This window comes from Grampus griseus, assembly GCF_964374135.1.
Source record: "Grampus griseus genome assembly, chromosome: 12".
NCBI classification, from domain to species: domain Eukaryota; kingdom Metazoa; phylum Chordata; class Mammalia; order Artiodactyla; family Delphinidae; genus Grampus; species Grampus griseus.
Genome location: NC_139006.1, coordinates 39045291 through 39070739, shown reverse-complemented (window position 1 = coordinate 39070739; position 25449 = coordinate 39045291). Strand labels below are relative to the sequence as shown.

General features: G+C 35.1%; 1 protein-coding gene across 1 annotated transcript in view; it reads right to left on the bottom strand.

Annotated features, from left to right (window-relative positions):
• Nucleotides 1-784: 784 nt before the first annotated feature.
• The window catches only part of MIB1 (MIB E3 ubiquitin protein ligase 1), a 119237-nt gene continuing 94572 nt past the window's right edge, over nt 785-25449 (bottom strand). Inside the window, exons 15-21 of the mRNA XM_082667446.1 lie at nt 24146-24307; nt 21561-21742; nt 19980-20172; nt 15038-15116; nt 11448-11561; nt 9916-10016; nt 785-7368 (exon numbers count right to left, since the gene is read on the bottom strand). Of these exons, the coding sequence (XP_082523572.1) occupies nt 7228-7368; nt 9916-10016; nt 11448-11561; nt 15038-15116; nt 19980-20172; nt 21561-21742; nt 24146-24307 (972 nt within the window). The 3' untranslated portion in view covers nt 785-7227. The remainder of the gene's footprint in view (nt 7369-9915; nt 10017-11447; nt 11562-15037; nt 15117-19979; nt 20173-21560; nt 21743-24145; nt 24308-25449) is intronic.

Sequence of the window (25449 nt, the reverse complement as noted above, 5' to 3'; positions counted from 1 at the left end):
GGAAACTAACACAATACTCCTGTATTATTGCATACATACTAAGGGCATATAATCTTTGTGAACTTCAGTCTTTCTTCAGTATGGGTTGGCCATGGTCAGCAGCCAAAGGCGTTCTGATTAGACTGTTTCTCTATTTTTGTATTAAATCAGGGTTAACTTCACCTATAAAAGCTTTTCCCAAACTGTATGTCAGTGTTCCACTCAAGATATAAATTGGTGTTCTGTGGAAGAGAAAGGAAGTGACGTCAATAGTCTTAAATATATGAGAAATAATATTTATATATTGATTGAAAATCTGCCTTTCAGAAAGTTGCCGTATCTAAGAATGTGAGGACCTGGTATGAAGGGGTATTTTAAGCATGTGACATCTGATTAGAGCATCAGTGCAAAGGCAGCACTGCCCAGAGGTCGCAGTGATGCGTCATCAACTCAGGGACTGATGGTCACTGTTTCAGGCCTTGTCTTTTCATATCATGTTTATCATCTTTTTGTCATTAAAATAAAAATAAATTTATCAATTAGTTTTGTTATAAAGAGAAAAACTATGAGCCAAATGATCATTCTTTAGCAATTAATTTATCTGAGAGATCATTTTTGGTGTTCTACTTTAATCCGTGCACTCATTCTGTCTTATAAACCCCTATTACTGCTCTGCAATGCACCATTTAAAAGTTTTCATTATTAATTAAGTCTGGGAAATGCTACACTATAAGACTAACAGTTTTAACTTCTGTGAAGGATGAATAACTATCAATGATAAAAAAATAGAAAGCAGATTTTCTAAAATGGCTTTATTTTAAAAACCTATACAGCTTTGATTTAATAAAAAATATTGCCATGAAATATCTAATTATACAGCAACAGAAATAAACCCCCAAATACAGTTAATTAGAGGTTATCCAAAAATAAATTCACAATTTTAAAGTTGGAATACACATGCTTTTTTTCAAATAAACAATTTTAAAACTGTTTCAGATGGTTTTCATCTTAAAATATCCAGGCTACACATACTTAATCTTTTGAACTAAAACCAGACAACCTCTCAGTAACTTCACAAATAAGTGTTTCTATTAACCTATAAAAGAAAATAACCCCCAAACCCTTCAATTACTGATTTAGTCACAAAATGCTAACAAAGCCAAGTAAATCATTGTTTTAAAATGTGTACCTCTTGAAAATGAAATCTACATCTGAGTTGTGAAGCATAATAAACTTTTTATAGAAGTTGAGCCTTCATGACTAGTCAATTTATTTTCTATCAAGTGCACCCTATTCAGACTACTTTCACAATATCTCTTAATCCTGAAAGAATGTGAGGTGTTAAAATAGGAAAACCTTCTTTGGCCCTATAGATAGAGAGGTACCTTAAATGTAAACAACTGCAATGAGAGCCTTCTAGATGTGGGCACCTATGTCTTATATAGAGTTGGAGATGTATTTCCTTGTTTCTCAAAGACATGATAATCTCCTTCCCAATAATAAAAGATCTGATGTACTGAGATTTGTTTTCAAATGCCATAACAATCAAAATTCACGTATACATCTATAAAGAATAGTTTCAAAAGATCAGAGAAAAGCATTATATAATGATACATCATAGGCTTTATTAATGGTAAATGTTTGCATTCATTTTTAAAAGCTTAGCTCTTGCTAAGCATTTTTAAGCAAAAGCTAATAAACGAGAATCATTTGCCATACGAAAAACTATACTCACAAACAAGACTTTAATCAAGTGAAAACTAAAAAACACTGGAAAAAATACAAAACACTGCTGAGTCGATTAAACCGCCTTCTATCGCTAAATATATTTAGAATGACACAAGCAGATTGAACAGAAAATCAATTTTGTGGACTCAGTCTAAGTAAGACCAGCGTTAAGAGTGTCATGCAATTCACGATTTTCTTTGAAAAAACATTTTTTTTAAACCAAATCTCTTGAACAAAAGGTCTTCTTTTCATTTGAGGTGAAGACAATCTGTTTTCCAAACGGATTCTCCTTTTATACTAAAATAGCAAACTGTATGAACTCTAGCTCCTCTTCCCAGGTGCTACTTATACATGACTTTGCATAATGACTTAACATAGAAGTACTTTCCTGTTAACAGTGTCATGGCCATAAATAATCCATTTAAAAAAAAAACAAATGATCAAGTGCAAATCTAAGAAAACTTCCTTTAAAGAATTACCCAAACCCAGCACACAAGCAGGATCGCTATTACACGAGCTAAGAAGTACAACTTATGAACGTATGTATGATGATAAACGCACACTAAAGACCACCTTCTATAAAGTTTTAGTAGTGTTGCCAAGTTAATAATTCCTTCAAGGCACTGAAGAATTATGTAGATGGATTTTCCAAAATATAACTAACAATTGCTTAAATTGTTAAAAAGCCCTGAGTCAGAACTTTCAATAGCTTCCTGAAATTACAGATTTCAGACACAATGGCACATTTGTTTATTGTATAGAAAATTACAAGACCATTTTGCTTTTTGGAGGAAAGAAGTAATGTTTATGAAACAAAATCAGACAGACTGCACAAGAAAAGTAAAATATTCAGCAATATTATCTTTCTTACACATTTTGTGTCAATTGTAACTTGTAGTTATGGATTTAGGCACCAAATTGATGTGGCAAGTCACCTTTCTTGTACCTACTGCTTCCTCAACAAAATAAAAATCTCAATTTTAACCTCAGGTTTCCATCTCCTCCTTAGTCACAAATATGAATAAATGCTGGAAAACTAATACTCTGACAGAAAAAGAGGTAGAAAATTCCAAGGTAGCAACTTACAATTTTAATTCACCAGTTCTACTAACTAGTTAATATTTTTATACTCTAGTTGCACCCACTACAAACCATTTATCAGCAAATTGAGGCTCAATCTAAAAAATTTTCCCCCTCACTGCAGCAAAGCAATGTATACATGAGACAGCATTAAATAGTTTTTCTTCAAATTTAATGTTTTGAAGAAGTACAACTGTAATTAATACTGTTATAGTTTTATATATATGTTAAAGTTCCAAGGCTATACATGATTATCAAGTAATATCAGTAAGCATTCCTATCATAATATTCAAGCAAATAAAATTAGGTTGCCTTTTTGAGAGAAAAATACATTTTGAAACAGTTACAAGTAGACTTAAAGAAAACTGACATTTTCAACAAAGAGGCACGCAAAATTTGCGAATATCTATTACCTTCCCAATTTAGTACAAATTCAAAGCTAACCTAATTCTAATGTTTAAAATGTGTTTCTCCCCTCTGGCTCAAAATGAAATAACAAACCCTTCTAATTAAAAGATATCTAAAACCTACTCAATTACAACTGATGATAATTGGGAGGGAGGGGAGAAATTCTGTCTCCCTCAGATTTGATATTTACCATCACTTTAGACCTTGCAAACACAAACAAACTCTTAAGATAATTCAGGTGTTTCTTGATTTATACTTAATCAAAATTCTATTCCACTGGAGGAGGGAGAGGGGGGTTGTTGCTTAATGGGTACAGAGTTTCAATTCTGCAAAATGAGAAGGTTCTGGAGATCTGTTTCACAGCAACGTGAATATACTTAACATTACTCAACTGTATGCTTAAAACTTGTTAGGAGAGTAAATTTTATGGTTTGTGTTTTTAACCACAATTTTAAAAATGCAAAAACTTCTATGCTGAAATTCAATTTTTACACAAATTATTCCTATAAATATTTTAGATACTCTGAGAGGGTAAGTGGATAAATGCTTTTCCTTTCGGATCTTTTTTTTTTAAGCAAGCTGTTCTAAAGTCTACAATTTCCAAAGCAATTATCAATGAAACTACACTAAAAACTGCCTGAAAGACCCTTCATTCAATTGAATATACTCTCTACACTTACTGCTTTGATAAAATCTACATGATCCCCATTTTTCTCTAAACTCAGAAACTGACTTTTCTTTCTTACTTACCGCAACCCCTGCCATCCTCCCTATCCAACTCCATCACCAATTGTCCTAGTTCGTAAGGTTAAACATTTCTTAGTCCAAAAAGGTCCAAAACTCATAACAAACAAACAACAGCAATTGGGCAACACATAACTAGACAGTCTATTTCTACCATGTAAAAATGACCTAGAAAGCTCTGAAATTTGAATTGGATAAATCTTAAGCAGCATGCATTGCAATATGCTAAAATGCTCTTACAGGCTAAAGCCATCAAATATATAAATTTAAGAAAGTTATTTTCAACATTATCAATTAATTTTATGCCTCGGGAGCTAGATAGTTAATCTGCAATGTTTAAAATTACAAATAACCGAGCATAATTTGGCCAGCTAAACTAAAACACTTGTGTAATATAATATTCCTATACTAATACAAAATGATCTTCTCTTGAAAAACTCTCTTGCTCCCAATAAAATTAAATATGTATATAGTATAAACAGTAAGAATGTTAAATTATGTGAAGAAAAACTATTAGAATAGCACCATCTGTTAAGTTGTATCTATGTTTTGGGTAACAGAGCTGACAATGTTAGAAGAATAGAAGAAAAAAAAATGTGGTAGGAGTGAGGGGGTACAGAGAGGGAATCCAAATACTACTTAATGACAAGTCTTCCAAAACATTAGGAAGAAATGTTATCAGTGTCTTTAGATCCCTTCTTTTTGAAGGGAATACTTCAAATATACAATGGCTGCATGATAAACTCTGTATGTGCTTAGAAGCTGACAATTTTTTCATTGTTGTGTACCTTGCCCCTGAAGCCCAATAAATATGTTTCTGAATGAATGCATGTCAGTTTTTTTTTTTTTTAAACGAATCTAGGAAAAGAAAAAGCTCTTTTGAGGCACAAGGTAAAGAGATGATAATGACAAGGAAACATCCTAATTGGGAAAGTACTGCTGAGGTAGCAGTTTCACAGAGTTAGAGCAAGGTCATTAAATAATTAAGTTCTTAATCTTATTCTCTCTCACAAACTGAAAATAAGTTTAAAATAATTTTTTAGGTGCTTGAAAACATGAATAGAGAAACATTTTCTTTTCACTAGACAAATTTCAATGTGGTACAAACAAAGAAGCACTATAATTATAGTGACTTTATGACTTTTGTAATAGTTGATAAGTTATTACATTTTTAGTATGGAGGAAATAAACTAGTCTGGAAGATGAAACTGCCTTTTAGGGATATAAGTTTAAGCACTGCAGCTCAGAAGACAGACAATAAGAATTTAAGTGAAGTGAAGCTCCTGACCATACAATTCTCTGTTTGGCCAAGCTATGCATGAGTCAGCTAGATGTTCCCTCCTTACAAGCTGATCTACTGGAAAAGAGATGGGCAGCCTCTGGCATGAAGAGAAAGAAAACCCTGACTTACATTGTTTTCAGATCTGAAAGAAAACAGTCTGTCTGTCTCTTTATGTGAACATCATCAGACAGATATTCTATCTTTTCATAACTTCAAAATATGGCTTAATCAACAGCCTCAGTGGCTCATTATTTGATAACTGAGTAGAGACGATATAAATTTTCAAATTTAAAATTTATAAAAATTTTACTGTTCTAAATAAGCCACTCAGCTTAAACACAGATACGGAATTACCGAGACTGTAAAGCCAGGCAGCAAAGCACACCATTGTTCTCACCAGGACTTGCAGAGGCGGCAGCCATTAATTAGCCAGAAATACAATGCTGTGAGGGCTAGAGAATTCGTACTTTCAAATTTAGCTGTTGCAGCAGGAAAACTGAAATAAGAACCAGGTTCAAAGGGGAAAAAACTGACAAAAAAGATAACTATCCTTAGGAGTTAACTTATACACAGTATATAGTAGATACTATTGTAAACAGCTGATTATTTATATAATTATAAATATATATTTATTTATAATCTAGCAGTAATGAACCGCAAAACACTTATTTATGTGTATATTCATTTTAGACGCTGAAAGATTACTCATTCTAAGGAGAAAAAATAATTAGATGTTCTAGAGTAAACAAAACAAAACCACAGGTAATCAGACATATTTCTGTAAATGTCCTAGTCATTCTTTCTAAAGTAAGTATCTATCAACTGGTTATTTACTAGGTCTTGGATATTGCTGGCAGTTGAAATAACATCCCCATCGTTAGGTATGAAGAGACCCTGTTCTTTATAGTAAGCTCTACTGTCTGAGAGAGAACGGAAGCGAGGCCTATGATGAAGGTAGAATCAGTAACACTGGCAGAATTAACAGACACGGAGGAGAAAGGACTGCTGCCTTTGGACAGTTCATTACCCTTCTCAGATCACTGCTACTCAGCACGTTAGAGAAGCTAAACTGAACCTCAGAGACCCAAACAGGGCAATATCATTTCACTGATCAGATCAAGCCTGGATAAGTAACTACTGGGGAAACTGAGGCACACTTCCCACAGACAGTTTTTTAAAAGCTGGCTGAACAAAACAGTGTACAAATTAATATAAGAAAGGCAACCGTTAACAGTCAGTTAATAGGTGCTCTTTTATTGGATGACTCCCCCCACCCCCTTCAGTTCCCCACTATGATTGCTTATTTTTCCTTTTCATGTCTATCAGTCATTTTGAAACTGGCAAGTTGATTCAAGTTAAACAATTTTCCTTTGAATCCAGAAAATAAGTTAAATGCAAACTTAATATTCTCTCATTCTATATTTCCATGTACTCTAAGAATTTAGAAACAATCACTTGATAACTTTGTTATCTTAAAAAGAGACTCTTCTCTTCAGTATTCCCTTAACCATGCAGAACTTGTACTATAATTTTATCGTTTAACATACATGACATAATGGTTTGACTTCCCCCTTTCATTTGATGCATGACTTTTCTGAGTACCTCTATCAGCTCACTGTGTAAAATCATGATAAATTGAAAGACAGCTGATCATAAGGAAGTATATCTTTTGAAGTCTAACAAACTTATAAACTATAAGAGAAAATGCAATAAAAACAAAAATAACAGGAGATCCTTAAAGGATTTTCCCCCTTAGAAGTCAAAGGTAAATCACCTATGAATTACATGGATTTGATGTTTCAGATTTAAAGGAAAAAACCAAAAAACACAGCTTCAAACACTGTTTTGTAGAGTTTTTGTTGTTGTTGTTCTGGTACATTTACAGTCTAATAACACTCTAGTAAAGAAACTATGATATTAAAAATTAATTCATTAGAACCTCCAACTAGCTCACTAAGATCTCATGACCAAATACTTTAGCTAACAAAACACACTGAGTTTTTAAGTTAATACAAAAGAATCCTTCGTTCAATAGCCTTTCGACAAATAGGACATTCACTCATTCGGTCTCCACAGAGCTGGCACGTTCCATGGCCACAAAGGAAAATCATATTCTTCAGACGATCCAAACACACAGGGCACATTGTCTGGAATGTGAGATAACAAATAAAGTAATAAATGCTGAGATATTTTCTATTTTAAAAGTGTAATGTAACAACTCTGTAACATCATTAATTTTCTTTTATTGTTTTAGTCAAATAATCTTTTGTTGCTTTAAAATTTTTAAACAGTTAAAATATCATCCTTATAAAACAGAAATATTGGTTGTACTGTCAGGTCAGTATAAAAGGTACTATCTAAAATAAATATTACATAAAACAAATAGTATATAAAATTAAAAATTCAAATGCCAAAATCTAATAGGAAAAGGATGAAAATAGCCCCATTCAGTCTGACTCAGATTCTCCAACTCTAGGTACTATGCTGTTCTCGCATGAAAATAACACAATGTATGGGTGGGGGGGGAGCAGTGAAGGGATGTTGCTGAGAACACACACATACCAAGCACCATGCTGGATATGACCCAGTCTCAAGGCCTACATCACTCCCACTTCAAAAAAGAGGAAACTGAGGCTTAGTGGGGTTAAAGACTTCCCAGGGCAAGCTATAATGTGAACTCAGTTCCGTGTGGCCCCAGAGCTCTTGCTTTTAAAAATGATGCTGCACTGTAATACTTTCAACGTAGACCCCCTTAGTTAAAAACAATTAACCTTAGTTATATATTGTTAAATGTAACTTAATCAACTTAGAAGAATTAAGGAGGACACTTCTGTGAAGTTTTCTAGAAAATCACATATTTACTTACAAAGCACATTTTGCATTTTATATTCATAAAAACATATTTTACCTTAATATATCATAATACTTCATGCTGAATTAGACCTTTCCCAAATAACACAGAAATGAAATAATTAAATTAAAATGTCTAGATTAATAAACCAGGCCTAAAGCCTATATGAAAATGTGGTAACCAACTCTGACAATACCAGAAATCATTGTGAAGAAAACAACAGAAAAAAAGAACCATAATCTAACTTGCTAGCTCCATTCTTCCAAAGTAAATTTTCACATTTATCCTTGAAGTTTTGAGAAGCAAATTTGTAGAAAAATCGTAACTTTTTTTTTTTAAAAAGGCAAAGCAGCTTTTTAAAATTAAATTAGTTTCTTTTTCATTAAACTTTCCAGAGGTCTATGTAGTTAATTAATAACTTCCAAAAGTAAACACATCTGTGCAGTCTGGGTTAAGTTACTTTGGATTAATATATGCTTAATAGCACATAAAATTAATTTTTGTCTTTTAAAGAGACATTGGGGTAACAGAAAGATTGGAGATTTAAAATTTAAAGAGACTTATTCAGATGCTTTCTCTTGGTAACCTTGAAGGGGTCCCTGAAAGAAACTCCAACATTCCACAGAAAATAAGTTTTAACTGTTTAAATACTTTAGTGATGAAATATGGCCATGAAGATTATTTAAGAAAGAAAACACTTCAGATAGAAAAGACAAGGGTGAGACTCTTAACAACATGGCAACACTGATGTGACTGCCAAACTAGAGAAAGAACACCCTTTGCTACTCAATCTTTTCATTTGATTCAATCCTTTGAATCAAATCAGATTTAACTGGTGGGTCAAATGGTAAGCTAAGGGGGAAAAAAAGACTTTTTTATTACCAGATACCTAAAAATTTTAGGTAACTTCATTTTACTGTTGCTTTTATTAAATATTAAGCAGATATGAAAGAGTACTTCTGTTGGTATGTATAAGATATAAAGAACAATATAACCACCACCCACCTTAACACATGAATATATATCCTCCTCCACCCCTCACTGATAACCACTATTCTGAATTTTGCATTTATTTACCTTTCTCTTGCTTTTCTCTTGCTTTTCTTTATTTACCTTTCTCTTGTTTTCTTTTTCTTTCTCTTGCTTTTCTTTATGTGTGTGTGTGTGTGTGTGTGTGTGTGCGCGCGCGCGCGCATCCTTTTCTCCTTTTTACTGAAGTATCACATCTATACAGAAATGTGCACGATCATAAATGTATAGTTTAATAAATGTTCACAAACCGATCAAATGCAAGTAATCAACTTAGATCATGAAATGGAACTATCAATACTCTAGAAATTTCCCTCGTGCCCCCTCCCAGCCATCTCAGCCAAAAAAAACCACTACCCTTGATTTCAATCACCATCTGTGTGATTTTTTTCTTCCAAGTTTACATCCCCAAACAATATCCTATTTAGTTTTACGAGACAGTGACAAACTTTCCCACGGTGTTTTTACTAATTTATATTCCCACCAGCACTGTATGAGTTATGGCTGCTAAGTATTTTGCCTAAACACTTGATATTGACAGTTTCTAACATTTTTTTCCCCTCAATCTGATAGGCAGGAAAAGATACCTCAGTGTGGTGTAGCATTTTTTCATGTTGGTCACTGGTGCGTTTCCTACTTTGTAAAGTACTTGATGAAATCTTCTCATCAGACTTTGCTGATTGCAAATATTCAAACACTACAAGTGATACACTAATATGAACCACACTTACTACAGAAAACACTAGTAATTTTATAGAAAAAGATGAAATGCCGTTCTTCGAGTCACTGTTCACCATGAAGAAATCACTGTTACCTGCTCTTTAATGTCCTGTAACTGCTGCTGCAGCTTCTGCACGTCTGCATTGACGTTGGTGTTATCCTTATCCTTTTGTAACACCGGAATATTCCCACTTGCTATATAGTACAGATAAAGAATCTTAATGTTACTGACTGTTTTGAAGCAAGAATGATTCTTTATTTCTAAAATCATTAGTTTTATTTATTAAAAACACAAGACTATTATTAGAATCCTCTTAAAAAATTTATTTTCCCACGTGGACAACAGAAACAGCAGTGACATCCATGTTATACTCCTTCATTTATAATCTTTGGAAAACAAATAGGTTTACACATTAATTTCTAATTATATTTAACTCAGCTAGACAATAGTCCACACACAGAGTACTGGGTTTTCCAAGGCTTTCCTTGTTTTGTTATTGATCTGAGATTAGGAACTCCATGAAAGAAAGGTCATGCTCTACTAAATGGAAGGAAATTTTTTATTTCCCTTTTCCTACTCTCTAGATTCTTGGTCTTTTACTCTAGTTAATCTGTCCCCAGGATTTTTATCCTGCCCTATCGGTGATAAAGAAAAAAAGCTCTGGGCATAAGTAGCTACGCTAATGTTCTTCCTCATCTGCACACAGAACAAAGAAATCAAAGAGACCATCCAGCTTATGTCTAGTGCAGAGATGAAAAATATTTTTATACAGCTGTACTACAGGTGACCCTTGAACAATGCAGGGGTTAATCAACAAATAACATAGTCTGCCCTCCACATCCATGGTTTATCTACATTCCCAGATTCAACCAACCACACACGGACCGTGTAGTCCTGTAGTATTTACTACTAAAAAATATCCAAGTTTTGGGAGTTCCCTGGTGGCCCAGTGGTTAGGATTCCAGGCTTTCACTGACATGGCCCAGGTTCAATCCCTAGTTGGGGAACTGAGATCCCGCAAGCTGTGCAATATGGCCAAAAAAAAAAAAAAAAAAAAAAATCCAAGTTTAAATGGACCCTGGCAGTTCAAATCTGCGATGTTCGAGGGTCAACTGTACTGAAAAGGTTGAAGGTAAATAATTTACTTTTCATCTTTCCCCTTGTTCACTGGGTTACACTTCAGTTTATCTACAGTTACTCTGTCACAAAGAATTTCTATTCCATAAAATACTTAAACACATGAGGTAAACCTATTTCATTAAATAATGAGGTTAATACTTGTGTAAATTGAGAAAATAATTTATAATATGATGTCCTCCCACCCTAAGACACAATAAATTTCATCTGAAAAATAGCCAGCAGATTTTCTTTAAGCAAGAATACTACAATGCTCCTTATAACACACATGGAGGTTTCTTAAAAGACTAATGTTTAAAGGTCCATAATCATATTACAAGTTAGAAAAATACAATTTCAGGTTTCTAATCATGTAACAAGAGCAAAACCCTACCCGTTCCTTGTAGATTCAAGTCACATACCTTCTGTTTTACAAGGAGACAGTGTACTATGAGAAGACATGTCTATGAAAGTCTCAATAAGAAAGCGAAGTAAGAAAATCCACTTACAGATATCATCAGTGGCATCCTCTGAACTTTTCCCTCCACAACACATGATGAAGGGCACTCTTCGTTCAACTACTGCCCGACACTGCACACACTTTTTCATCAGATTAGCACAGTCTGGAAACAGCAATAGGACACTTCTCACAAAAGAGAACATGAACAGGGTTGCCTTCCTCTGCTCATTTTTCATAACTTAAATTTAACACTGAGATAAACACTAAGTTATATCAATACACAATTCTACCTTCTTAAAATGTTATCAACCTAAGAATGTATATTTTTGATTGGTAGCCTCTAGAATACAGAGCCCATCATCATGAAACTAATGACATTTTCTAATACATTGGAATAAATTGTGAGGAGGAGGAGGTTCTAAGTTTTTAAAAAATATGTAACGTAAATATTTCAAGATCTTAAGGCTTGAGAATAAAGGAGGGAGATACCTTTCATAAATTTAACTACTACAACAAGAATTATAAGGCTGCTCACATGATACTTTTTTAAAAAATACTTCCTTTTGTAAATCGCTTCTCTCTTAAATTCCTAAAATATGTTGAACAATTCTCTCCCTTCTATCAGACTGATGTAATCTAACAAGGAAATTGCTTAGTGACTACTTTTTTAACGTAGCAGTCAGGAAAATATCAAAAATTTATCATAATGGACTATCTTTCTAATACCTATATATCGGTAGAATGCTTCCCCATTCCAAGAAGGAATACCCAGGCACAATTCGATGTTATGGATTATTACTACTACACCTAAAGTTGTTAATTATAAAATAACACAGTGTTTCAACATTCTTTCCCATTAGCATTTATTATGAAAAGTATACTCCATATCTTAGCCTATATACCAAGTGTCTTTGTCATTTCAAAAACAGGAAAAATAGCAAAAACTGTGGCAGGATGTCTTATGACAAGACAGTAAACCTTAACAAAGCACAAAACCACCAATGTGGACAAGGGGGTCACATACTCCCAACAGTACTTATGCTGGTGGACGGAGAATAACAATTCTCTGTCAAGGCCGATCCCGTGCTGAGGCCTAAACAGAGATGGGTCTGATGCTGGCCTAGGCAAGATGCACTAGGCAGGAGCTAATGTTAGTAGATACCTGGTTTGGGGTTTGTCTTCAATCTGAGGGCAGGTGTTTTTTCTTGAATTTAAAGAATTAATTTAATTGCCTGAGTATATAATATGTAACCACAATTATTTTAAATTCTTGTAGCTATTAAGTTAGGTTGTTATATTGTTTATATAAAATCTTTCTTCCATCCCTCCAAAAGGGATGTAATTTCCCCTTCCTTTGATTACTGTGATGTGGGGACTGGACCACCTGCTGTACTGTATACTCCTTGAGAAAGGGACATTTTCCACCTCAATTTCATCTTCCCTAGCAAATAAATGTTTACCAATGGTCTGTAAAATGGAGAAAACTCTACTTCTTAGGTTTCTTGTAAAGATAAAAGAGGAAACACTCAGAAAAAGATTAAAATGCCTGGTACAAATTAAGAGCTCAATAAAAGTTAGCTGTTGCTTTTGTTACATTCTAAAGCAAAAATAATGTAAAAACGTTGGGAAACTCCTGGGGGAAAATATTACTTTAAGGCTCTAGAATCTGTATTACCAACTACTAACTATAACCAGCTTTCAAGTCACTTTGGTCTCTGACAGGGTCAGCAAACCCAACCAGTCACTTGTTTTTATAAATAAAGTTTTCATGGAAAACAGTCCCGCCCATTTGTTTACATATTGTCTGTGGTTGTTTTTGCACTACAATGGAAGAGGTAAGCAATTGGAAAGAGTTGAGGTGTTACTACAGAAATCATGTGGCCCACAAAGCCAAAAATATGTTTTATTTGACCCTTTACAGAAAATGTTTGCTAACTCCTGGGCTATGAAAATTTACATAACCTGAGCTCTTTTTTACTTAAGACAGAATTCTCTTTCTTCATGCCCTCTGACAGCTGATAATAGCCATTATACCAGTCTTTGGTAAACAGAAACAATTACGTGGAGCAGAATGTTACAGTAGAAAACCTTGATCCTTTCTTAGTTGACGAGGTGTCTATCAAAATGAAAAAAACAAATAAACAAACAAAACACCAATGCTTAAAGCAAATCTGTGCCAATGAGATTAATCTATTACACAGTTTGTTACTTTAGTCAAATGTTATATGAAAAACCAACACCTAACTGACTGAAACACCATGCTTTACTTTGGGTCCATTTAAGTGAAATATAAATTGTTAAACTTATTTAAAATTCTTCACTGACAAGTAAAAAGCAAAAAGGAGGATATTAATACTAAGTATATTAACTTGAAAAGAATAAGGGAGATATATAAAAGCAAAGCTTAAAACTCCTCTTAAACTTTAATATCATCCTCACAAAGAAGATTTCTATAAGCTCTCTTGACATAGAGGTTAAGGAAGGTTAAGAAGGCCAGAAATTATTGCCCCAAATGGTTGCTGTGGGTGGTTCAGCAGGGGGAAAGTATACAGGAGAGGCAACATAAAGGTGAAGATGTGTTAATTTCATATGTGAAAAAAGGCTAGACTAAATGTATCAACACTCACTTTCGGAAATAAATTTCTCCTGCGTGTGAGAAGTGGTCATTTTGTGCTCATACAACAAATGAAATAAAAAGCTAAGCTGGACCCTCCTACACTGTTGGTGGGAATATAAATTGGTACAGCTCCTATGGAGGACAGTATGGAGGTTCCTTAAAAAACTAAAAATAGAGCTACCATATGATCCACAATCCCATGCCTGGGCATATACCTGGGGAAAACCATAATTTGAAAAGATACATGCACTCCAATGTTCACTGCAGCACTATTTACAATAGCCAGGACATGGAAGCAACCTAAATGTCCACTGACGGAGGAATGGATAAAGAAGATGCGGTACATATATACCATGGAATATTACTCAGCCATAAAAAAGAAGGAAAGAATGCCATTTGCAGCAACATGAATGGACCTAGAGATCATCATACTAAGTGAAGTAAGTCAGACAGAGAGGGACAAGTATTGTCTGATACTGCTGAACTTATTGACAAAATAGAAATCGAGTTACAAATGTAGAAAACAATCTTATGGTTACCAGGAAGGAAGGAAGGGGGAGAGGGATAAATGGGAGACTGGGATTGACATCTACACGCTACTATATATAAAACAGATAACTAATAAGGACCTACTGTATAGCACAGGGAACTCTACCCAATACTCCGTAATAACCTATATGGGAAAATAATCTAAAAAGAGTGGATATGTGTGTAACTGACCCACTCTGCTGTACAGCAGAAAGTAATACAACACTGTAAATCAACTATACTCCAAAAAAAAAAAAAAGAAAGAAAAGAAAAGAAAAAGCTGAGCTGGGAGAATGCAGTACATCGAGTCTTCCCTAACACTTAGGACTAAGGAGGGAAAGAGGTGACACTCTTGTACAGAGAACAGACGGAGGGTTCTAGAGGCCCACCAACTCCTCTGTTTGTGAGTTATTAAAAAAGTAATTCAAAGACATAATTTGTTTCACTTTCTACTTTTATAATAATTCTGAGGAAGTTCTGTATGGGCTACTTACTCTCACAAGCACACATGTGTCCGCAAGGCTGAAAAAGAACAGCTGCTTTCTTGTCAGAACATACCACACATTCTTCAATCTGCAAAAAAGAGGTTACAGCAAAAGCGTAAACATCTACAAATACATCTAGTGACTCTAACAGTTCCTTCTGTATCCGAATGTATTTCTCCTCTATAAGGAAACACTCCTGCAAAGAAGAATTTAACACACACTTCTCTGTCCTCTACTTTCTTGGTTACTCATTTTCACATCTTTGAAGACCCCAGCTAAACTGGTCTAGCTCCACTTTAGTCTCCCTACCTGTCCTAAAAAATGATACAGAAAAACTCCATTTCTTCTGAGGTCAGGGAGAACAGACTAGACTTCAATTTTCTTTTTTTTTTCTTTTTTTTTTAAATTACTTTGAGGACTTCCCTAGCAGTCCAGTGGTTTAGACTCTGCCTTCCAATGCAGGGGGTGTGGGTTTGATCCCTGGTCAGGGAGCTAAGATCCCACATGCCTTGGGGGCCAAAAAACAAAAAAACCCAAACAAAAAATAGAAGCAATATTGTAACAAATTCAACAAAGACTTTAAAAATGGTCCACATCAAAAAAAAAAAAAAAACTACTTTGGAGAGAAAAATCAAAAGAACAAATGACTAAGATAGATTTCTAATATTCATAAAATTCTAGCCACATTAGCCAGACAGCTAAAGCTTAAGGGGGATTTTTCTGTTTACCCACATCCGAGGAATTCCACCTAACTCATCCTTTCCCAGGACTTGGAATTCCCCCACACTGGCTGAAGCCCAGAGCTCTGGACTATTCTTTTCGCCTGATCTCCACAAGTCCTCCACAACCTATTCATAATTTCCCTCAATTTTTCCTCCTCTTCTCCACTTAATCTGAGTTCTGCGTGTGTAACTATTTCTTAACTTTGCTCTGGTTCTCTGACTCCCATCTGCCTACTGCCCTTGGCCCCACATCCATCTTTCACTGATTCTCCTCCTTTCTGACACACATTCACCCCTATCTGTGTCATTTAACATTACTGACCAAAAATGATGACCACCACTTCACCTAAACAACCAAAATATTGGACCTTCCCAACTTAGACCTTGCTATGTACATAGAATTTACATAGTCGTAGTAATCTAGTGGGAAGCAGTAAGACATGGTTAGTCAGGATCTTTATGTTCCTGCATTCCAATTCCAGCTCCAATACTAACAAATTACCTAACACTGTAGAACTGCAGATTTTAAAAAATCTGAACAATAAAGAACAATCCTTCTTCACAAGGTGTTAAAGTGTCAATTAGAAGACAAGGAGAGGACTCAGGTGGCCCTTATTCAAGTATATCCTAGAACAATTCTAACTATGAGATAGGAGGGCATATTTTAAGTAAGACATAACAATACAGAGTAGAAGAAAGAGTTCTGAGAAATATTTAAGAAGACTTGGTAACTAATAAAATGTATAGAATGGTGAAGAAGAGATCTAAGATATCTGCTAAGTTTCTGACTTGATTTAAAACAGTTGAAAGAAACACATTTCAGTCGCCTACAGCTTATAGGATGCAAGACCAGGGTGTTCTTTCCAACTCTAGGATTATACATACAGGCTTTAAGACCTACTCAAGGTCAGACTATAACAAAGGCAATGTTTACCTTCAGTACACAAATCCAGCCCACAAACTGCAAACACTAAGCAGTACACTACCAGAAACACAGTGGGGAGCAGAGATAGGAAGACCCCTGAAATGGGCGACTAAGGAACCCATAGCCTGGAGGTAGGTACACTAACTTTGCATAGCTCCCAACAAAGTTTTTCCTCTTTCTAAAAAAACGGCTGAAATAAACAAATGGGACCTAATGAAATTTAAAAGCTTTTGCACAGCAAAGGAAACCATAAACAAGACGAAAAGACAACCCTCAGAATGGGAGAAAATATTTGCAAATGAAGCAACTGACAAAGGATTAATCTCCAAAATATACGAGCAGCACATATGGCTCAATAACACAAAAACAAACAACCCAATCAAAAAATGGGTGGAAGACCTAAATAGACATTTCTCCAAAGAAGACATGCAGACAGCCAACAAACACATGAAAAGATGCTCAACATCACTAATTATTAAGACAAATGCAAATCAAAACTATGATGAGGTATCACCTCACACCTGTCAGAATGGCCATCATCAAACAATCTACAAACAATAAATGCTGGAGAGGATGTGGAGAAAAGGGAACCGTCATACACTGCTGGTGGGAATGTAAATTGATATAGCCACTATGGAAAACAGTATGGAGGTTCCTTAAAAAACTAAAAATAGAACTACCATATGACCCAACAATCCCACTACTGGGCATATATCCAGAGAAAACCATAATTCAAAAAAACACATGCACCCCAATGTTCATAGCAGACCTATTTACAACAGCCAGGACCTGGAAGCAACCTAAATGTCCATCAACAGAGGAATGGATAAAGAAGATGTGGTACATATATACCATGGAATATTACTCAGCCATAAAACAGAATGAAATTGGGTCATTTGCAGAGACGTGGATGGACCTAGAGACTGTCATACAGAGTGAAGTCAGTCAGAAAGAGAAAAGCAAATATCATATAATAATGCATATACGTGGAATCTAGAAAAATGGTACAGATGATCTCATTTGCAAAGCAGTAACAGAGACACAGATGTAGAGAACAAATGCACGGATACCAAGGGGGAAAGGGGTGGGGTGGATGGAATTGGGAGACTGGGATTGACACATATACATTATTGATACTATGTATAAAATAGACAACTGATGGGAACACACTGTACAGCACATGGAACTCTACCTAATGCACTGTGGTGACCTAAAAGGGAAGGAAGTCCAAAAGGGAGGGGATCTCTCTATGTGTATGGCTGATTCATTTTGTTGTGCACCAGAGGCTAACACAACATTGTAAAGCAACCATACTCCAATGAAAATTAATTAAAAACAAAATAAAATAAAGGAAGGGCTGAGGACCATGGCTAAATTTCAAAGGTGTGTGAGTCAGCTATCTGGCTGGCTAATATGCTAAAAAGAAAAGTAGGCACAGTATGGGTGAAAGAAGTGAAAATCCCAAACTTTAGCAACTAGACAGACAAAAGTCTCAAGAGCAATGACGACACGGAGGTGAAACTCTGATTGATCTAGCCATTTATTTGTACGTAAGGAGCATCTTCATATAAATATTTTAAGAACTCTATGTGCTAAATACTGGTCAAACATTAAAATGTGACGATTAAAAAAAGTAAATTAGATATTATGTGTACAGTGTCTAGTTCAATGCCTAATATAAAATCAGCGCTTAATACATGATGATTCTCTTCTCCTCTCTATATAAAAGATGTGTTGGTTTTTAAAATGATTCCCGATGCAACTGTCTACATATCTGAATTGCTGATAAAGAGTTTAAAATTATCTAGCAAACCAATCTAATAATCATTTACTTACCCATTCAGCTATTATTAAAAAAAAAATTTTCTAAGCATAACTTTTACCCCTTCTGGATTTTTTTCCTCAGATTACATTCCCAGGAGTGGAATTACTATATCAAAGCATATTTATTGTAACTGTTTGTATATATATTGTCAGGATGGTCTCTCAAAAAAATGTAAACCCATTTATTCAGCCAACTGCAGTGTTAAGAGAGTACTCATTTCTCTTTCCTAGCTAGCATTATTTAAAGTTTATTTTTGCTAATTGGACAAGAATGGCTAATAATAGTTCATAATTTTTAATTTGTATTTCTTTAATTGCTAAAGAGACCAAGTTTGTTTATTCTCCCTCTCTCCAAATACTAGTTTTACAATTTGTTTTATCTTCAGTGAAGATGTTCACAATCCTTTAACCACTTGGGGTCGCTATTTCTTTACATTCGAAGGCTCTGCAACGAACCTGGCAAATCTCTTTGGTGGGTATGTAAGTTTTTCTACTTTTGTACAGGTTTGAAAATTCCATAACTTAAAATACAAACAGACTCCTTACTAATTCTTGGAATTCAGAACTGGTCTAAAAAGGAGTGACAACATAATCCTTCCTCTCTACCTTCCTGTTCTGTCAACCCTCCCTTGCAGACATTGGTTTTAATTCTGTCTGTGTATCATAACACAGAGGAAAGAACAGTGACTTAAGAATCAGGAAAACTGCACTGAAGACCCAACTGTCAGTGTACTTCTTTGAGCTTTGCTTTTTTCAATTATTTCAGTAAAGCAAAATGAGTAAGATGGAAAAGCACTCAGTTACATGGGAAAAAAAAATGAAACCAGAAACCCAGAAAAGAATACTGCTTCTCAAAAAGCAAAAGGAGTCAGATAAGATAAAAAGTTCAGAGGAGATACAGAATTTGACCACCAAAAACTGCAGGATGATCAGACTTTATTTGCCTAATGGTGGGATACAGTACGAAATGAATAGCATTGTCTATGAAGTTTTCTTGCCCAGTATGTCTAAGCTGACCCTAATCAAGCAGTTAGATCTAACTTCCAGTTTACAAAAACACAAAGGATATAGAAACAAATTAAAGAACACCATGATAAAAATCAAATAAATCCAGAATGTGTGATATTCTACTGAAAATCAACTAGTCTTTTACAAAGAGGAATACAAAACAACCCACATGTACTCAAAAAAGGTGCAATATACAAGTAACTACAACACAGAGTGAAATTAAATACACCTTTGGGTTATAAGGCGCTTTGAAAGTAAAACAGTAGATTACTTTTATTTTTAACTAGTACTGTAGTTTACATATTTCAATTGGTGTCTTGATAAATGTATAAATCATACATTCCCATATTTAGATCAGTCTTAGGAAGAACAAAATTAAAAGACACGTGGCATCATATAATCTTATTTATCATTAACTGTAGTCTTAAAGAACTTCAAAAAATAATAAAATGCTATATTAAAAACATATTACCTTTGTCCTGGATTGAACTTGTTCTTTACAGATGAGGCATTTCTTGACTCGTGGAGAACACAAAGAACAGGTAGCAATATGTCCACATGGGCCAAAAAGAGTATCTCTCTTCATATCTGAGCACACCATACACTCTTCTAAGGTTTCAGAATCATTACTAATCATAGAAGGACTTCGAGAACCCACCTGACCACTAATAAAAGAAAATATTTCTAATCAAGCCTCTGAGAATATTCATATTACAAATTCATTAATTTAAATATTTTTTAAAACATCTAGAGCATCATTAGTATGGGTAAAAAACTTTAGTTATGTTAAAAATTAAGCTTTAACATCTATATATGAAACATTGTATACTATATTTTTCTACTTCTCTGCATTTTTACATACTTCTAGTACAATTCAAATTTCAATTCAACAAATCCTCACCCAATGGAAAAGAGTGAATCTTCTTCTAACAAAGAAATCAAACACCCTAGTTTTTAAAAATTAACATAAAGTTTCCCTCAGAAACTGTTTTATCTATATAGGACCATTTGAGGAAGACACAGGATATAGGAATAAAACAAAAATCCTAACTAGAGCCCATGTTAGTTATGTTAACTACAGACAGAATGAAGCTTTATCAGAGTCCACAACTGACAGGGCACTTTGGAAAATATGTCACTGCAGCTGCTGTTTTGACATTTAAGTGTATCCTTACACTTAAGGAGCATAAAATTCTATTACAGAAAGACAGAACACGTCTATAAATATATATATACAAGACATAAAAATACATATGCACAACCAACTACAGGTACAGATAGAAAAGGGACACTCTGTTTCCACTAGGATCTTCAGAAACTCATGAATACGCGGGCTCACATGTACACATTCAAAGTGGTTTCCCCTTACACCCCAGTGTTTAAGTTATTGCTGCAGTAATTACAGTGCCTCTATTTATATTTTAGATGCATTCTGCCTTGCTCTAATAAAATGCCCCTTAAGAATATACTTAAAGAAATGTATATACCTCTATATAAAATTGAATACTACTCAGCCATAAAGAAGAATGAAACAATGCCATTTGCAGCAATATGGATGAACCTAGTGATTATCATACTAAGTGAAGAGAGTCAGACAAAGACAAATATAGGATATCACTTACATGTGGAATCTAAAATATGATACAAATGAACTTATTTACAAAACAGAAACAGACTCAGACATAGAAAACAAACTTATGGTTACCAGAGGGGAAAGAGGTGGGGGGGGGGGCAGATAAATTAGGAGTTTGGGATTAGCAGATACAAACTACTATATATAAAATAAACAAGTTCCTACTGTATAGCACAGGGAATTATATTCAATATCCTGTAATAAACCATAATGGAAAATATGTATATATATGTATAACTGAATCCCTTTGCTGTACACCAGAAATTAACACATTGTAAATCAACTATACTTCAATAAGAAATAAAATAGAATAGAATAAAAAAGAAATGTATATACCTCATTATATTAATTTCCCTATAACTGTGGAACCACATGATACTTTATGTACAGAATATTAGGTTTTATGATAATAATACAAACCTGACTTTTTCTTTATGACACTTTGCCAGTGCCTTGCAGAGACTTGGATCAGGACAGAGATCAAGTGGCGACTGACCCTTCTTATTTCGAATGCTAAGGTCAGCACCATTAGCAGCCAAAAAACAGGCAATAGATGCTGCACTCTTCTTCTCGGCTCCCTGGGTACCAAGTCCCATTATTAACTGAAATCAAATGAAAAAAAGTCATTATTTTCCCTTTAGGAATCTGTTATCAATTCTTATCACCATATATATATATATATATATATATATATATATATATATATATATATATGCAAGAATGTGTGTGTATATGTGTGTGGTGTGCATGTGCTTGCGTATATATGTATGTATATATGAATATGTATGTGTGGTAAAAAACATGTCTGGCAAGACTATATAGATGTGGTGGACACTTATGAGTTGCAGTCCTAGCATCCTTCCTCCATGACACCTACCCCCCAATTTCCTCAGGTGTATTGTATGAGGACTGACCCATCTCCAGTTTTAGAGATGAACCAAAGATGGCTCAAACCACTCAGAGACCCACCTCATCTATGTAATTAGTTCAGGGTGACACATAACCTAAATCAGGTCAATTAAGGCCAATAAAACTCAAGAACAAGACTTCTGATTGAGATATTGAGGAGACAGTCTCCCTTTTCTACTCAATTTGTCTCTGGAACTGCTAGCAACCAACGTGAAACAAAAAGGGGAGAGACAACTGAGAAATGAACCAACCAGGAATTAAGCCACGAAGTGGAGAATGAGACAGATCAGGTCCTACTGTCATCTGAGCTTCTGACTCACACATCTTGTCTGATAATAGTCATAATAATTGTTAATATTTATGGAGCATCTACAATGGACTAAGAACTATTTTAAGCAGTTTCCATAAATTAACTCATTTAATCTTTACAACCTTATGGAGGTAGTTACTCACTTCCCCTCGTTTCAAAATGAGAAAAATGAGGCACATAGGAGTTAGAGTATTTACCGATGGTCATATAGAAAGGCAGCAATTCTCAAACACTTTGGTCTCAGAACCCTTTACATTCTTAAAAATGAATCTAAAATTCATATGGAAACATGAAGGACTCGGAATAGGCAAACAACTTTGAAAAAGAAGAAGAGACTTATACCACTGACTTCAACATTTATTACAAAGCTACTGTAATCAAGACAGTGGGTTGACATCACATAGATAAAGACACAGATCAATAGAAGAGAACTGATTTTAGATAAAGGCACAACAGGCAATTCAGTAGAAAAAGAAAGTCTTTTCAAACAAATGGGGCTGGAATGACTGTATATCCACAAACAAACAAAAAACAAAAAAGAACTTTGACCCATACCTCATATTATGCATATAAAAATTAACTCAAAATGAATCACAGACCTAAATGTAACAGCTAAAACTTTATAAACTTCTAGTACAAAATAGGAGAAAACCTTAGTGACCTTGGATTTAGCAAAGATTTCTCAGGACACAAACAATAAAAGAAAAATTGGTCAATCAGACTTCATTAAAATTAAGAACCTCTGCTCTTTGAAAAATACTGTTAAAAGAATGAAAAGAGGGCTTCCCTAGTGGCGCAGTGGTTAAGAATCCACCTGCCAGGCTTCCCTGGTGGCGCCGTGGTTGAGAGTCCACCTGCCGATGCAGGGGACACGGGTTCGTGCCCTGGTCCGGGAAGATCCCACATGCCGTGGAGCAGCTGGGCCTGTGAGCCATGGCCGCTGAGCCTGCGCGTCCGGAGCCTGTGCTCCACAACGGGAGAGGCCACAACAGTGAGAGGCCCGCATACAGCAAAAAAAAAAAAAAAAAAAAAAAAAGAATCCACCTGCCAATGCAGGGGACACGGGTTTGAGCCCCTGTCTGGGAAGATCCCACATGCCATGGAGCAACTAAGCCCGTGTGCCACAACTACTGAAGCCCACACACCTAGAGCCCATGCTCCGCAACACAAGAAGCCACCACAACAAGAAGCTCACACACCACAATGAAAAGCAGCCCCCGTTCGCTGCAACTAGAGAAAGCCCGTGTGCAGCAATGAAGACCCAACGCAGCCAAAAATAAATAAATAAATAAATAAAATTTTTAAAAAGAATGAAAAGACAAGTTACAGACTGGGAGAAAGTATGTGCATACCACATATCTGATAAAGAACTTGTATTCAGTTTATAAAAAGAACCCTCAAAACTTAGTAGTAAGAAAACAGCTCAACAAAATAATGAAGAAGGTCTGAAGAGACACTTCATCAAATATACATGAGTGGTGAACAAGCAAATGAAAAGATGTTCAATACCAGTAGTCATAAGGAAATGCAAATTCAAACCACAAAAAGATACCACAATACTCCTGTTTGAATGGCTAAAGTTATAAAAGGAGAACCAAACAACTTTTAGTAAGAATGCAAAACAATACAGTTAGCATTGACTAGTATTTAGCTCATAAACTAAATTTGTACATTTGTAGCTCTGATGAAATATCTTATCAGGTGCAAGTTAAATTAGCCATAAATATAAGCCTCTGCATTAAAAGATGCTCCCACTGGCACTGCATTAAAGATTATCTTTACTCACGGTGTTTTTGGATGGCTCCCAGGCAGCATCGACCTTCCCCACATCTTGCATATCTTGAAGCTGACGTAGCTGAGACAAAGTGTGATGCCTCAGAGCTTCATGCAAAGGAGTATCCCCATCCTTATCCTGAATATCTAATTTGGCACCTGCACGGACCAAAAGCTAGAAGAGAAAAACATCTTATTTTGCCAAAGTATTCCACCCACAAGAAGTTACAACATCTCTAAAGTAACAGTGTGAGAGCCCTGGACCTATCTGACAGGGTTGCCGTGAAAGTTAATTATTCTTATGTATTTGCTTGCTAAATTACTCTATACCCAACCCTGTGACTCCTTACAAATAATGATGAACCTGGTTATTCAAATATATTGAATTAGAGAAAGCAGAAAGAAATAAGAACCAAAATGTTGCTCAATTAATCTACTCTAAGATCAAGATAACTGGGGGAAATTTAGGACATTTTTTTTCTCATTTTAATTTCAGATATGTGAGTTGGGATATTTTAAGTATTTCCAATAGGACCAAATCATAACGTTCAAAATTCTTCTATTATTTAAATAAGCAAGTTATTTATTTCCATTCTCTTTGGTTAATTTTCTCCAAATGTATGGTTATAAGGGTTATAAGTCCAAATATCAGAGAAATGAAGAATTTTTGGCAAGGGGAATTTTAAATAATAATAAACGTGAAGTGTTTGCTAAACTGCAATCTCTTACATATAACACATAATCGATATATCTCAATCAATTTTTTAAATATATTTATTTATTTTTGGCTGCATTGGGTCTTCATTGCTGCACGCGGGCTTTCTCTAGTTTCAGCGAGTGCGGGTTACTCTTGGTTGCGGTGCACTGGCTTCTCATTGCAGTGGCTTCTCTTGTTGCGGAGCACAGGCTCTAGGCACGTGGGCTTCAGTAGTTGTGGTACATGGGCTCAGCAGTCGTGGCTCACGGGCTCTAGAGCGCAGGCTCAGTAGTTGTGGCACACGGGCTTAGTTGCTCCGCGGCATGTGGGATCTTCCCGGACCAGGGCTCGAACCCGTGTCCCCTGCATTGGCAGGCGGATTCTTAACCACTGAGCCACCACGGAAGCCCTCAATCGATATTTTAAGTGGTGAACATAAAACTTTGCTTACAGTGCTTCAACAAGTTCCCTAATCATTTCTGTAAATGTTATCAGAGTTTTAGAAAGATACCATACAAAGAAACCAATCTCAAGCACATGGTCCTACCTGTCTTGACTAATTACTGTTTTCTTTTGTTTTGCTTGCTTTGTTTCAAAAAGATTATATAATGTCTCTGCAG